Raw genomic sequence first — 13,320 nt, 5'->3', positions numbered from 1 at the left:
ATGTAATTGATCTCCCTGCTTCCCGCCAGTCCCAGTAATATAATTGATCTCCCTGCTTCCCATTAGTCCCAGTAGTGTAACTGATCTCCCTGCTTCCCATCTGTCCCAGTAGTGTAATTGATCTCCCTGCTTCCCGTCAGTCCCAGTAATGTAATTGATCTCCCTGCTTCCCGTCAATCCCAGTAGTGTAATTGATCTCCCTGCTTTCCATCAGTCCCAGTAGTGTAACTGATCTCCCTGCTTCCTGTCAGTCCCAGTAGTGTAATTGATCTCCCTGCTTCCCGTCAGTCCCAGTAGTGTAATTGATCTCCCTTCTTCCCACCAGTCCCAGTAGTGTAATTGATCTCCCTGCTTCCCGTCAGTCCCAGTAATGTATTTGATCTCCCTGCTTCCCATCAGTCCCAGTAGTGTAACTGATCTCCCTGCTTCCTGTCAGTCCCAGTAGTGTAACTGATCTCCCTGCTTCACATCAGTCCCAGTAGTGTAATTGATCTCCCTGCTTCACATCAGTCCCAGTAGTGTAATTGATCTCCCTGTTTCCTGTCAGTCCCTGTAGTGTAGTTGATCTCCCAGCTTCCCATCTGTCCCAGTAATGTAATCGATCTCCCTGCTTCCTGTCAGTCCCAGTAGTGTAACTGATCTCCCTGCTTCCTGTCAGTCCCAGTAGTGTAATTGATCTCCCTGTATTTGATCTCCCTGCTTCCCGTCAGTCCCAGTAGTGTAATTGATCTCCCTGCTTCCTGTCAGTCCCAGTAATGTAATTGATCTCCCTTCTTCCCATCAGTCCCAGTAGTGTAATTGATCTCCCTGCTTTCAATCAGTCACAGTAGTGTAATTGATCTCCCTGCTTCCCGTCAGTCCCAGTAGTGTAATTGATCTCCCTGGTTCCCGTCAGTCCCAGTAATGTAATTGATCTCCCTGCTTCCTGTCAGTCCCAGTAATGTAATTGATATCTCTGCTTCCCGTCAGTCCCAGTAATGTAATTGATATCCCTGCTTCCTGTCAGTCCCAGTAGTGTAATTGATCTCACTGCTTCCCGTCAGTCCCAGTAGTGTAATTGATCTCCCTGCTTCCCATCAGTCCCAGTAGTGTAATTGATCTCCCTGCTTCCCGTCAGTCCCAGTAGTGTAATTGATCTCCCTTCTTCCCACCAGTCCCAGTAGTGTAATTGATCTCCCTGCTTTCCATCAGTCCCAGTAGTGTAATTGATCTCCCTGCTTCCCGTCAGTCCCAGTAGTGTAATTGATCTCCCTGCTTCCTGTCAATCCCAGTAGTATAATTGATCTCCCTGCTTCCTGTCAGTCCCAGTAGTGTAATTGATCTCCCTGCTTCCTGTCAGTCCCAGTAGTGTAATTGATATCTCTGCTTCCCGTCAGCCCCAGTAATGTAATATATTTCCCTGCTTCCTGTCAGTCCCAGTAGTGTAGCTGATCTCCCTGCTTCCTGTCAGTCCCAGTAGTGTAATTGATCTCCCTGTATTTGATCTCCCTGCTTCCCGTCAGTCCCAGTAGTGTAATTGATCTCCCTGCTTCCCATCAGTCCCAGTAGTGTAATTGATCTCCCTGCTTCCTGTCAGTCCCAGTAATGTAATTGATCTCCCTGCTTCCCATCAGTCCCAGTAATGTAATTGATCTCCCTGCTTCCTGTCAGTCCCAGTAATGTAATTGATCTCCCTGCTTCCCATCAGTCCCAGCAGTGTAACTGATCTCCCAGCTTCCCATCTGTCCCAGTAGTGTAATTGATCTCCCTGCTTCCCGTCAGTCCCAGTAATGTAATATATTTCCCTGCTTCCTGTCAGTCCCAGTAGTGTAGCTGATCTCCCTGCTTCCTGTCAGTCCCAGTAGTGTAATTGATCTCCCTGTATTTGATCTCCCTGCTTCCCGTCAGTCCCAGTAGTGTAATTGATCTCCCTGCTTCCCATCAGTCCCAGTAGTGTAATTGATCTCCCTGCTTCCTGTCAGTCCCAGTAATGTAATTGATCTCCCTGCTTCCCGTCAGTCCCAGTAATGTAATTGATCTCCCTGCTTCCTGTCAGTCCCAGTAATGTAATTGATCTCCCTGCTTCCCATCAGTCCCAGTAGTGTAATTGATCTCCCTGCTTCCCGTCAGTCCCAGTAATATAATTGATCTCCCTGCTTCCCATCAGTCCTAGCAGTGTAACTGATCTCCCTGCTTCCCATCAGTCCCAGTAATGTAATTGATCTCCCTGCTTCCCGTCAGTCCCAGTAGTGTAATTGATCTCCCTGCTTTCCATCAGTCCCAGTAGTGTAACTGATCTCCCTGCTTCCTGTCAGTCCCAGTAGTGTAATTAATCTCCCTGCTTCCCGTCAGTCCCAGTAGTGTAATTGATCTCCCTGCTTCCCATCAGTCCCAGTAGTGTAATTGATCTCCCTGCTTCCCGTCAGTCCCAGTAGTGTAATTGATCTCCCTTCTTCCCACCAGTCCCAGTAGTGTAATTGATCTCCCTGCTTTCCATCGGTCCCAGTAGTGTAATTGATCTCCCTGCTTCCCGTCAGTCCCAGTAGTGTAATTGATCTCCCGGCTTCCTGTCAGTCCCAGTAGTATAATTGATCTCCCTGCTTCCTGTCAGTCCCAGTAGTGTAATTGATCTCCCTGCTTCCCGTCAGTCCCAGTAGTGTAATTGATCTCCCTGCTTCCTGTCAGTCCCAGTAGTGTAATTGATATCTCTGCTTCCCGTCAGTCCCAGTAATGTAATTGATCTCCCTGCTTCCTGTCAGTCCCAGTAATGTAATTGATATCCCTGCTTCCCATCAGTCCCAGTAGTGTAATTGATCTCCCTGCTTCCCGTCAGTCCCAGTAGTGTAATTGATCTCCCTGCTTCCCGTCAGTCCCAGTAATGTAATGGATCTCCCTGCTTCCTGTCAGTCCCAGTAATGTAGCTGATCTCCCTGCTTCCTGTCAGTCCCAGTAGTGTAATTGATCTCCCTGTATTTGATCTCCCTGCTTCCCGTCAGTCTCTGTAGTGTAATTGATCTCCCTGCTTCCCATTAGTCCCAGTAGTGTAATTGATCTCCCTGCTTCCCGTCAGTCCCAGTAATGTAATTGATCTCCCTGCTTCCCGTCAGTCCCAGTAATGTAATTGATCTCCCTGCTTCCCGTCAATCCCAGTAGTGTAATTGATCTCCCTGCTTTCCATCAGTCCCAGTAGTGTAACTGATCTCCCTGCTTCCTGTCAGTCCCAGTAGTGTAATTGATCTCCCTGCTTCCTGTCAGTCCCAGTAGTGTAATTGATATCTCTGCTTCCGTCAGTCCCAGTAATGTACTTGATATCCCTGCTTCCTGTCAGTCCCAGTAATGTAATTGATCTCCCTGCTTCCCATCAGTCCCAGTAGTGTAATTGATCTCCCTGCTTCCCGTCAGTCCCAGTAATGTATTTGATCTCCCTGCTTCCCATCAGTCCCAGTAGTGTAACTGATCTCCCTGCTTCCTTTCAGTCCCAGTAGTGTAACTGATCTCCCTGCTTCACATCAGTCCCAGTAGTGTAATTGATCTCCCTGCTTCACATCAGTCCCAGTAGTGTAATTGATCTCCCTGTTTCCTGTCAATCCCTGTAGTGTAGTTGATCTCCCAGCTTCCCATCTGTCCCAGTAATGTAATCGATCTCCCTGCTTCCTGTCAGTCCCAGTAGTGTAACTGATCTCCCTGCTTCCTGTCAGTCCCAGTAGTGTAATTGATCTCCCTGTATTTGATCTCCCTGCTTCCCGTCAGTCCCAGTAGTGTAATTGATCTACCTGCTTCCTGTCAGTCCCAGTAATGTAATTGATCTCCCTGCTTCCCATCAGTCCCAGTAGTGTAATTGATCTCCCTGCATTCAATCAGTCACAGTAGTGTAATTGATCTCCCTGCTTCCCGTCAGTCCCAGTAGTGTAATTGATCTCCCTGGTTCCCGTCAGTCCCAGTAATGTAATTGATCTCCCTGCTTCCTGTCAGTCCCAGTAATGTAATTGATATCTCTGCTTCCCGTCAGTCCCAGTAATGTAATTGATATCCCTGCTTCCTGTCAGTCCCAGTAGTGTAATTGATCTCACTGCTTCCCGTCAGTCCCAGTAGTGTAATTGATCTCCCTGCTTCCCATCAGTCCCAGTAGTGTAATTGATCTCCCTGCTTCCCGTCAGTCCCAGTAGTGTAATTGATCTCCCTTCTTCCCACCAGTCCCAGTAGTGTAATTGATCTCCCTGCTTTCCATCAGTCCCAGTAGTGTAATTGATCTCCCTGCTTCCCGTCAGTCCCAGTAGTGTAATTGATCTCCCTGCTTCCTGTCAATCCCAGTAGTATAATTGGTCTCCCTGCTTCCTGTCAGTCCCAGTAGTGTAATTGATCTCCCTGCTTCCTGTCAGTCCCAGTAGTGTAATTGATATCTCTGCTTCCCGTCAGTCCCAGTAATGTAATATATTTCCCTGCTTCCTGTCAGTCCCAGTAGTGTAGCTGATCTCCCTGCTTCCTGTCAGTCCCAGTAGTCTAATTGATCTCCCTGTATTTGATCTCCCTGCTTCCCGTCAGTCCCAGTAGTGTAATTGATCTCCCTGCTTCCCATCAGTCCCAGTAGTGTAATTGATCTCCCTGCTTCCTGTCAGTCCCAGTAATGTAATTGATCTCCCTGCTTCCCATCAGTCCCAGTAATGTAATTGATCTCCCTGCTTCCTGTCAGTCCCAGTAATGTAATTGATCTCCCTGCTTCCCATCAGTCCCAGCAGTGTAACTGATCTCCCAGCTTCCCATCTGTCCCAGTAGTGTAATTGATCTCCCTGCTTCCCGTCAGTCCCAGTAATATAATATATTTCCCTGCTTCCTGTCAGTCCCAGTAGTGTAGCTGATCTCCCTGCTTCCTGTCAGTCCCAGTAGTGTAATTGATCTCCCTGTATTTGATCTCCCTGCTTCCCGTCAGTCCCAGTAGTGTAATTGATCTCCCTGCTTCCTGTCAGTCCCAGTAATGTAATTGATCTCCCTGCTTCCCGTCAGTCCCAGTAATGTAATTGATCTCCCTGCTTCCCGTCAGTCCCAGTAGTGTAATTGATCTCCCTGCTTCCTGTCAGTCCCAGTAATGTAATTGATCTCCCTGCTTCCCGTCAGTCCCAGTAATGTAATTGATCTCCCTGCTTCCTGTCAGTCCCAGTAATGTAATTGATCTCCCTGCTTCCCATCAGTCCCAGTAGTGTAATTGATCTCCCTGCTTCCCGTCAGTTCCAGTAATATAATTGATCTCCCTGCTTCCCGTCAGTCCCAGTAGTGTAATTGATCTCCCTGCTTTCCATCAGTCCCAGTAGTGTAACTGATCTCCCTGCTTCCTGTCAGTCCCAGTAGTGTAATTTATCTCCCTGCTTCCCGTCAGTCCCAGTAGTGTAATTGATCTCCCTGCTTCCCATCAGTCCCAGTAGTGTAATTGATCTCCCTGCTTCCCGTCAGTCCCAGTAGTGTAATTGATCTCCCTTCTTCCCACCAGTCCCAGTAGTGTAATTGATCTCCCTGCTTTCCATCGGTCCCAGTAGTGTAATTGATCTCCCTGCTTCCCGTCAGTCCCAGTAGTGTAATTGATCTCCCGGCTTCCTGTCAGTCCCAGTAGTATAATTGATCTCCCTGCTTCCTGTCAGTCCCAGTAGTGTAATTGATCTCCCTGCTTCCCGTCAGTCCCAGTAGTGTAATTGATCTCCCTGCTTCCTGTCAGTCCCAGTAGTGTAATTGATATCTCTGCTTCCCGTCAGTCCCAGTAATGTAATTGATCTCCCTGCTTCCTGTCAGTCCCAGTAATGTAATTGATATCCCTGCTTCCCATCAGTCCCAGTAGTGTAATTGATCTCCCTGCTTCCCGTCAGTCCCAGTAGTGTAATTGATCTCCCTGCTTCCCGCCAGTCCCAGTAATGTAATTGATCTCCCTGCTTCCTGTCAGTCCCAGTAATGTAGCTGATCTCCCTGCTTCCTGTCAGTCCCAGTAGTGTAATTGATCTCCCTGTATTTGATCTCCCTGCTTCCCGTCAGTCTCTGTAGTGTAATTGATCTCCCTGCTTCCCATCACTCCCAGTAGTGTAATTGATCTCCCTGCTTCCTGTCAGTCCTAGTAATGTAATTGATCTCCCTGCTTCCCGCCAGTCCCAGTAATATAATTGATCTCCCTGCTTCCCATTAGTCCCAGTAGTGTAACTGATCTCCCTGCTTTCCATCAGTCCCAGTAGTGTAACTGATCTCCCTGCTTCCTTTCAGTCCCAGTAGTGTAATTGATCTCCCTGCTTCCCGTCAGTCCCAGTAGTGTAATTGATCTCCCTGCTTCCCATCAGTCCCAGTAGTGTAATTGATCTCCCTGCTTCCCGTCAGTCCCAGTAGTGTAATTGATCTCCCTTCTTCCCACCAGTCCCAGTAGTGTAATTTATCTCCCTGCTTTCCATCAGTCCCAGTAGTGTAATTGATCTCCCTGCTTCCCGTCAGTCCCAGTAGTGTAATTGATCTCCCGGCTTCCTGTCAGTCCCAGTAGTATAATTGATCTCCCTGCTTCCTGTCAGTCCAAGTAGTGTAATTGATCTCCCTGCTTCCCGTCAGTCCCAGTAGTATAATTGATCTCCCAGCTTCCTGTCAGTCCCAGTAGTGTAATTGATATCTCTGCTTCCCGTCAGTCCCAGTAATGTAATTGATATCCCTGCTTCCTGTCAGTCCCAGTAATGTAATTGATCTCCCTGCTTCCCATCAGTCCCAGTAGTGTAATTGATCTCCCTGCGTCCCGTCAGTCCCAGTAATGTATTTGATCTCCCTGCTTCCCATCAGTCCCAGTAGTGTAACTGTTCTCCCTGCTTCCTGTCAGTCCCAGTAGTGTAATTGATCTCCCTTTTTCACATCAGTCCCAGTAGTGTAATTGATCTCCCTGTTTCTTGTCAGTACCAGTAGTGTAGTTGATCTCCCAGCTTCCCATCTGTCCCAGTAATGTAATCGATCTCCCTGCTTCCTGTCAGTCCCAGTAGTGTAACTGATCTCCCTGCTTCCTGTCAGTCCCAGTAGTGTAATTGATCTCCCTGTATTTGATCTCCCTGCTTCCCGTCAGTCCCAGTAGTGTAATTGATCTCCCTGCTTCCTGTCAGTCCAAGTAATGTAATTGATCTCCCTGCTTCCCATCAGTCCCAGTAGTGTAATTGATCTCCCTGCTTTCCATCAGTCCCAGTAGTGTAATTGATCTCCCTGCTTCCCGTCAGTCCCTGTAGTGTAATTGATCTCCCTGCTTGCTGTCAGTCCCAGTAGTGTAATTGATCTCCCTGCTTCCCGTCAGTCCCAGTAATGTAATTGATCTCCCTGCTTCCTGTCAGTCCCAGTAATGTAATTGATCTCCCTGCTTCCCGTCAGTCCCAGTAGTGTAATTGATCTCCCTGCTTCCCGTCAGTCCCAGTAATGTAATTGATCTCCCTGCTTCCCGTCAGTCCCAGTAATGACAATTGATCTCCCTGCTTCCCGTCAGTCCCAGGAATGTAATTGATCTCCCTGCTTCCCGTCAGTCCCAGTAGTGTAATTGATCTCCCTGCTTCCCGTCAGTCCCAGTAATGTAATTGATCTCCCTGCTTCCCATCAGTCCCAGTAGTGTAATTGATCTCCCAGCTTCCCATCTGTCCCAGTAATGTAATCGATCTCCCTGCTTCCTGTCAGTCCCAGTAGTGTAACTGATCTCCCTGCTTCCTGTCAGTCCCAGTAGTGTAATTGATCTCCCTGTATTTGATCTCCATGCTTCCCGTCAGTCCCAGTAGTGTAATTGATCTCCCTGCTTCCCATCAGTCCCAGTAGTGTAATTGATCTCCCTGCTTCCTGTCAGTCCCAGTAATGTAATTGATCTCCCTGCTTCCCGTCAGTCCCAGTAGTGTAATTGATCTCCCTGCTCCATCTTCCTGTCTGACTCCCTGTCTGTCTCCCTGCTTTCTATATCTCCCTGTCTGTCTCCTCGTCTGGCTCCCTGCTCCATCTCCCTGTCTGTCTCCCTGTCTGTCTCCCTGCTCCATCTCCCTGTCTGTCTCCCTGTCTGTCTCCCTGCTCCATCTCCATGTCTGTTTCCATGCTCCATCTCCCTGTCTGTCTCCCTGCTCCATCTCCCTGTCTATCTCCCTGTCTGACTCCCTGCTCCATCTCCCTGTCTGTTTCCATGCTCCATCTCCCTGTCTGTCTCGCTGCTCCATCTCCCTGTCGGTCTCCCTGTCTGTCTCCCCGTCTGGCTCCCTGCTCTATCTCCCTCTCTGTCTCGCTGCTCCATCTCCCTGTCTGGCTCCCTGCTCCAACTCCCTGTCTGATTCCCTTCTCCAACTCCCTGTCTGGCTCCCTGTCTCTCTTCTCCATCTCCCTGTCTGTCTCCCTGCTCCATCTTCCTGTCTGTCTCCCTTCTCCATCTCCCTGTCTGTCTCCCTGCTCCATCTCCCTGTCTGGCTCCCTGTCTCTCTTCTCCATCTCCCTGTCTGTCTCCCTGCTCCATCTCCCTGTCTGTCTTTCTGCTCCATCTCCCTGTCTGGCTCCCTGTCTCTCTTCTCCATCTCCCTGTCTGTCTCCCTGCTCAATCTTCCTGTCTGTCTCCCTTCTCCATCTCCCTGTCTGTCTCCCTGCTCCATCTCCCTGTCTGTCTCCATGTCTCCATGTCTCCCTGCTCCAACTCCCTGTCTGGCTCCCTGTCTGCTGTCTGTTTCCCTGTCTTTCTGTCTCTCTGTCTCTCTGTCTGTCTCTCTGTCTGTCGCGCTGTCTGTCTCTCTCTCTGTCTTTCTGCTCCATCTCTCTGTCTGTATCCCTGTCTCCCTGCTCCATCTCCCTGTCTGTCTCCATGTCTCCATGTCTCCCTGCTCCAACTCCCTGTCTGGCTCCCTGTCTCTCTTCTCCATCTCCCTGTCTGTCTCCCTGCTCCATCTCCCTGTCTGTTTCCCTGCTCCATCTCCCTGTCTGGCTCCCTGCCTCATCTCCCTGTCTGGCTCCTTGTCTCTCTTCTCCATCTCCCTGTCTGTCTCCCTGCTCCATCTCCCTGTCTGGCTCCCTGCTCCATCTCCCTGCCTGGCTACCTGTCTCTCTTCTCCATCTCCCTGTCTGTTTCCCTGTTTCTCTGTCTCACTCTCTGTCTGTCTCTCTGTCTGTCTGTCTGTTTCCCTGTCTTTCTGTCTCACTCTCTGTCTCTCTGTCTGTCTCTATCTCTGTCTGTCTTTCTGCTCCATCTCCCTGTCTGTCTCCCTGTCTCTTTATCTCTCTCTCTGTCTGTCTTTCTGTCTCTCTGCTCCATCTCCCTGTCTGTCCCCTGTCTCTCTCTCTGCCAGTCTGTCTGGCTCTCTGTCTCCCTGTCGCTCTGTCTCTCTCTGTCTGTCTGTCTCTCTGTCTGTCTCCCTGTCTTTCTGCTCCATCTCACTATCTGTCTCCCTATCTCTGTCTCTCTCTCTCTCTGTCTGTCGCTCTGTCTGTCTCTCTGCTCCATCTCTCTGTCTGTCTTTCTGCTCTATCTCCCTATCTCTCTGTCTCTCTGTCTCTCTGTCTCTGCTCCCTCCCTCCCTCCCTCCCTCCCTCCCTCCCTCCCTCCCTCCCTCCCTCCCTCCCTCCCTCCCTCCCTCCCTCCCTCCCTCTCTGTCTGTCTGTCTGTCTGTCTCTCTGTCTGTCTGTCTCTCTGTCTGTCTGTCTCTCTGTCTGTCTCTCTGTCTGTCTCTCTGTCTGTCTCTCTGTCTGTCTCTCTCTCTGTCTGTCTGTCTGTCTGTCTGTCTGTCTGTCTGTCTGTCTGTCTCTCGGTCCCAGCTTTGATGCACCTGTACTGACCTTGCCTTCTGGATGATAGCGGGGTGTACAGGCAGTGGCTCGGGTGGTGTAGGTGTCCTGGAGGGCAGGTAGTTTGCCCCCGGTGATGCGTTGTGCAGACCTCACTACCCTCTGGAGAGAGCCTTACGGAGCAGTTGCCGTACCAGGCTGTGATACAGCGCCTTCTTCACCACGCTGTCTGTGTGGGTGGACCATTTCAGTTTGTCTGTGTTGTGTACGCCGAGGTACTTAAAACTTACTACCCTCTCCACTACTGTCCCGTCGATGTGGATAGGGGGCTGCTCCCTCTGCTGTTTCCTGAAGTCCACGATCATCTCCTTTGTTTCGTTGACGTTGAGTGTGAGGTTGTTTTCCTGACACCACACTCCGAGGGCCCTCACCTCCTCCTGTAGGCCATCTCGTCATTGTTGGTAATCAAGCCTACCACTGTAGTCTCGTCTGCAAACTTGATGTCTGTCTCTCTCTCGCTGTCTCTCTGTCTGTCTCCCTGTCTCTCTGCTCCATCTCTTCGTCTATCTCTCTGTCTGTCTCCCTGTCTCTCTGCTCCATCTCCCTGTCTACCTCTGTCTGTCTCGCTGTCTCTCTGTCTGTCTCCCTGTGTCTCTGCTCCATCTCCCTGTCTATCTCCCTGTCTCTCTGCTCCATCGCCCTGTCTATCTCTCTGTCTGTCTCTCTGTCTTTCTCCCTGTCTCTCTGTCTGTCTCCATGTCTCTCTGCTCCATCTCTGTGTCTATCTCTCTGTCTGTCTCTCTGCTCCCTCTCCCTGTCTATCTCTGTGTCTGTCTCCCTGTCTCTCTGTCTTTCTCCCTGTCTCTCTGTCTCCAGCTGAGAGCTATGTTTATTTCATAAGGCCCTGTGACCAGCGCTGTGTTTTTGTCTGGAGATGTGCGTCGCCGTCCCCGCCTGTCTCTTCCACTTGTCAATGGCCTCTTTTAAGTCCTATACCCACCTTTCCTCTTCTCTTCCTCTTCTCCTCCTCCTCTGACAGCTTCCCTCTGTTCTTCCCTCTTCTTTTCATGGTCAGCCCTTCCGCTCTTGCTTGAATGCTCGTCCCTCGCTCCGTCTCGGAAGAAGAGAGGAGCAGTGTGATGCACATCTCAAGAGACCTGAGCTGTCTCTTTCTCCCTCTCTCTCTCCTTCTGTCTTTGTCTCTGTCAAGGCTCTGTCACTTCAGTCAGGGATGTGTCTTTAATACCCACTGCTGGATAGCCCCTAGTTGGCTTTTTATAGCCGTTTATATCAAAGCTGTGACAGCTGCTAAAAACGGTCCCCCGGAAGACAAGGCACCTTAGTTGTTAATGGCACTATATTATAGACACACACACACACACACACACACACACACACACACACACACACACACACACACACACACACACACACACACACACACACACAGAGGGAGACAAGGCACTTGAGTAGTTAATGGCACTACCCAAACACTGTAGCAGGATGGCTTTGAAGTCGATGGCTTTGAGTTGCTGAGCTGTCTGAAAGTGGGACAAACTTAGTTAAAACGGTCTGTAATGTTTGGTGACTGTGACGTAGATATGCCATGTGCTGTGGAAACCTCTTCCTCTTGTATATTTAGATATGAGCTGTATTCAGACAGGCCAGGTACATTATGTTGATGCCAGAAGTGATGAAAGTGATTCATTTGCATGTTTTCTATTAAAATGGATGATTGACGTCATCATCTTTGTCTCTTCCAGACATCCAGTGTGATTGAGGGCGTGGCCAGAGTTAGCAAGGAGGCGGATTCTGCCTTACATACATCAGCAGTGAGCGAATCACAGTCAACAGAACCTGGGGTTGGCCACACCCCTTCTCTACCCCCCACCCTGGAGCCAGAGAGAGGAGACCGCCCACCTTCCAGTAAGTACCTTGACTTCTGACCCCTGACCTCCAAGCCCTGCTCCTGCCCTCTGTCCCCACCAAAACATTCTATTGTGTGTGGGTTAGAATGAATTATCTCTGACTCCTAGGTTTTTTTGTGCTGCACAAATTCTTCCATTGTCTTTTATTTGCTCTCTTACGTTATTTATTCTACCCCGACCTACCTTTCTCCTCCTCTCTCTACCTTTCTCCTCCTCTCTCTACCTTTCTCCTCCTCTCTCTACCTTTTTCCTCCTCTCTATACCTTTCTCCTCCTCTCTCTACCTTTCTCCTCCTCTCTATACCTTTCTCCTCCTCTCTCTACCTTTCTCCTCCTCTCTATACCTTTCTCCTCCTCTCTATACCTTTCTCCTCCTCTCTCTACCTTTCTCCTCCTCTCTCTACCTTTCTCCTCCTCTCTCTACCTTTCTCCTCCTCTCTCTCTACCTTTCTCCTCCTCTCTCTACCTTTCTCCTCCTCTCTATACCTTTCCCCTCCTCTCTCTACCTTTCTCCTCCTCTCTCTACCTTTCTCCTCCTCTCTATACCTTTCTCCTCCTCTCTCTACCTTTATCCTCCTCTCTCTACCTTTCTCCTCCCCTCTCTACCTTTCTCCTCCTCTCTCTACCTTTCTCCTCCTCTCTCTACCTTTCTCCTCCCCTCTCTACCTTTCTCCTCCTTTCTCTACCTTTTTCCTCCTCTCTCTACCTTTCTCCTCCTCTCTCTACCGTTCTCCTCCTCTCTCTACCTTTCTCCTCCTCTCTCTACCTTTCTCCTCCTCTCTATACCTTTCGCCTCCTCTCTCTACCTTTCCCCTCCTCTCTCTACCTTTCTCCTTCTCTCTCTACCTTTCTCCTCCTCTCTCTCTACCTTTCTCCTCCTCTCTCTACCTTTCTCCTCCTCTCTATACCTTTCCCCTCCTCTCTCTACCTTTCTCCTCCTCTCTCTACCTTTCTCCTCCTCTCTATACCTTTCTCCTCCTCTCTCTACCTTTCTCCTCCTCTCTCTACCTTTTTCCTCCTCTCTAAACCTTTCTCCTCCTCTCTCTACCTTTCTCCTCCTCTCTATACCTTTCTCCTCCTCTCTCTACCTTTCTCCTCCTCTCTATACCTTTCTCCTCCTCTCTATACCTTTCTCCTCCTCTCTCTACCTTTCTCCTCCTCTCTCTACCTTTCTCCTCCTCTCTCTACCTTTCTCCTCCTCTCTATACATTTCTCCTCCTCTCTCTACCTTTCTCCTCCTCTCTCTACCTTTCTCCTCCTCTCTATACCTTTCTCCTCCTCTCTCTGCCTTTCTCCTCCTCTCTCTACCTTTCTCCTCCTCTCTCTACCTTTCTCCTCCTCTCTCTACCTTTATCCTCCTCTCTCTACCGTTCTCCTCCTCTCTATACCTTTCTCCTCCTCTCTCTACCTTTCTCCTCCCCTCTCTACCTTTCTCCTCCTCTCTCTACCTTTCTCCTCCTCTCTCTACCTTTCTCCTCCCCTCTCTACCTTTCTCCTCCTTTCTCTACCTTTTTCCTCCTCTCTCTACCTTTCTCCTCTCTCTACCGTTCTCCTCCTCTCTCTACCTTTCTCCTCCTCTCTCTACCTTTCTCCTCCTCTCTATACCTTTCTCCTCCTCTCTCTACCTTTCCCCTCCTCTCTCTACCTTTCTCCTTCTCTCTCTACCTTTCTCCTCCTCTCTCTCTACC

The 13,320-nt window shown here is 49.6% G+C and overlaps 1 protein-coding gene across 1 annotated transcript in view; it reads left to right on the top strand.

Annotated features, from left to right (window-relative positions):
* The window catches only part of LOC139411526 (genetic suppressor element 1-like), a 452,683-nt gene that overhangs the window by 146,258 nt on the left and 293,105 nt on the right, over positions 1-13,320 (top strand). The window contains exon 2 of the mRNA XM_071157992.1: positions 11,469-11,631. Within this exon, the coding sequence (XP_071014093.1) occupies positions 11,469-11,631 (163 nt within the window). The remainder of the gene's footprint in view (positions 1-11,468; positions 11,632-13,320) is intronic.

The sequence above is a fragment of the Oncorhynchus clarkii genome, chromosome 6 (genome assembly GCF_045791955.1).
Source record: "Oncorhynchus clarkii lewisi isolate Uvic-CL-2024 chromosome 6, UVic_Ocla_1.0, whole genome shotgun sequence".
NCBI lineage: Eukaryota > Metazoa > Chordata > Actinopteri > Salmoniformes > Salmonidae > Oncorhynchus > Oncorhynchus clarkii.
The sequence above is the reverse complement of the archived record's forward strand: the minus strand, read 5'-3'. Positions and strand labels throughout refer to the sequence as shown.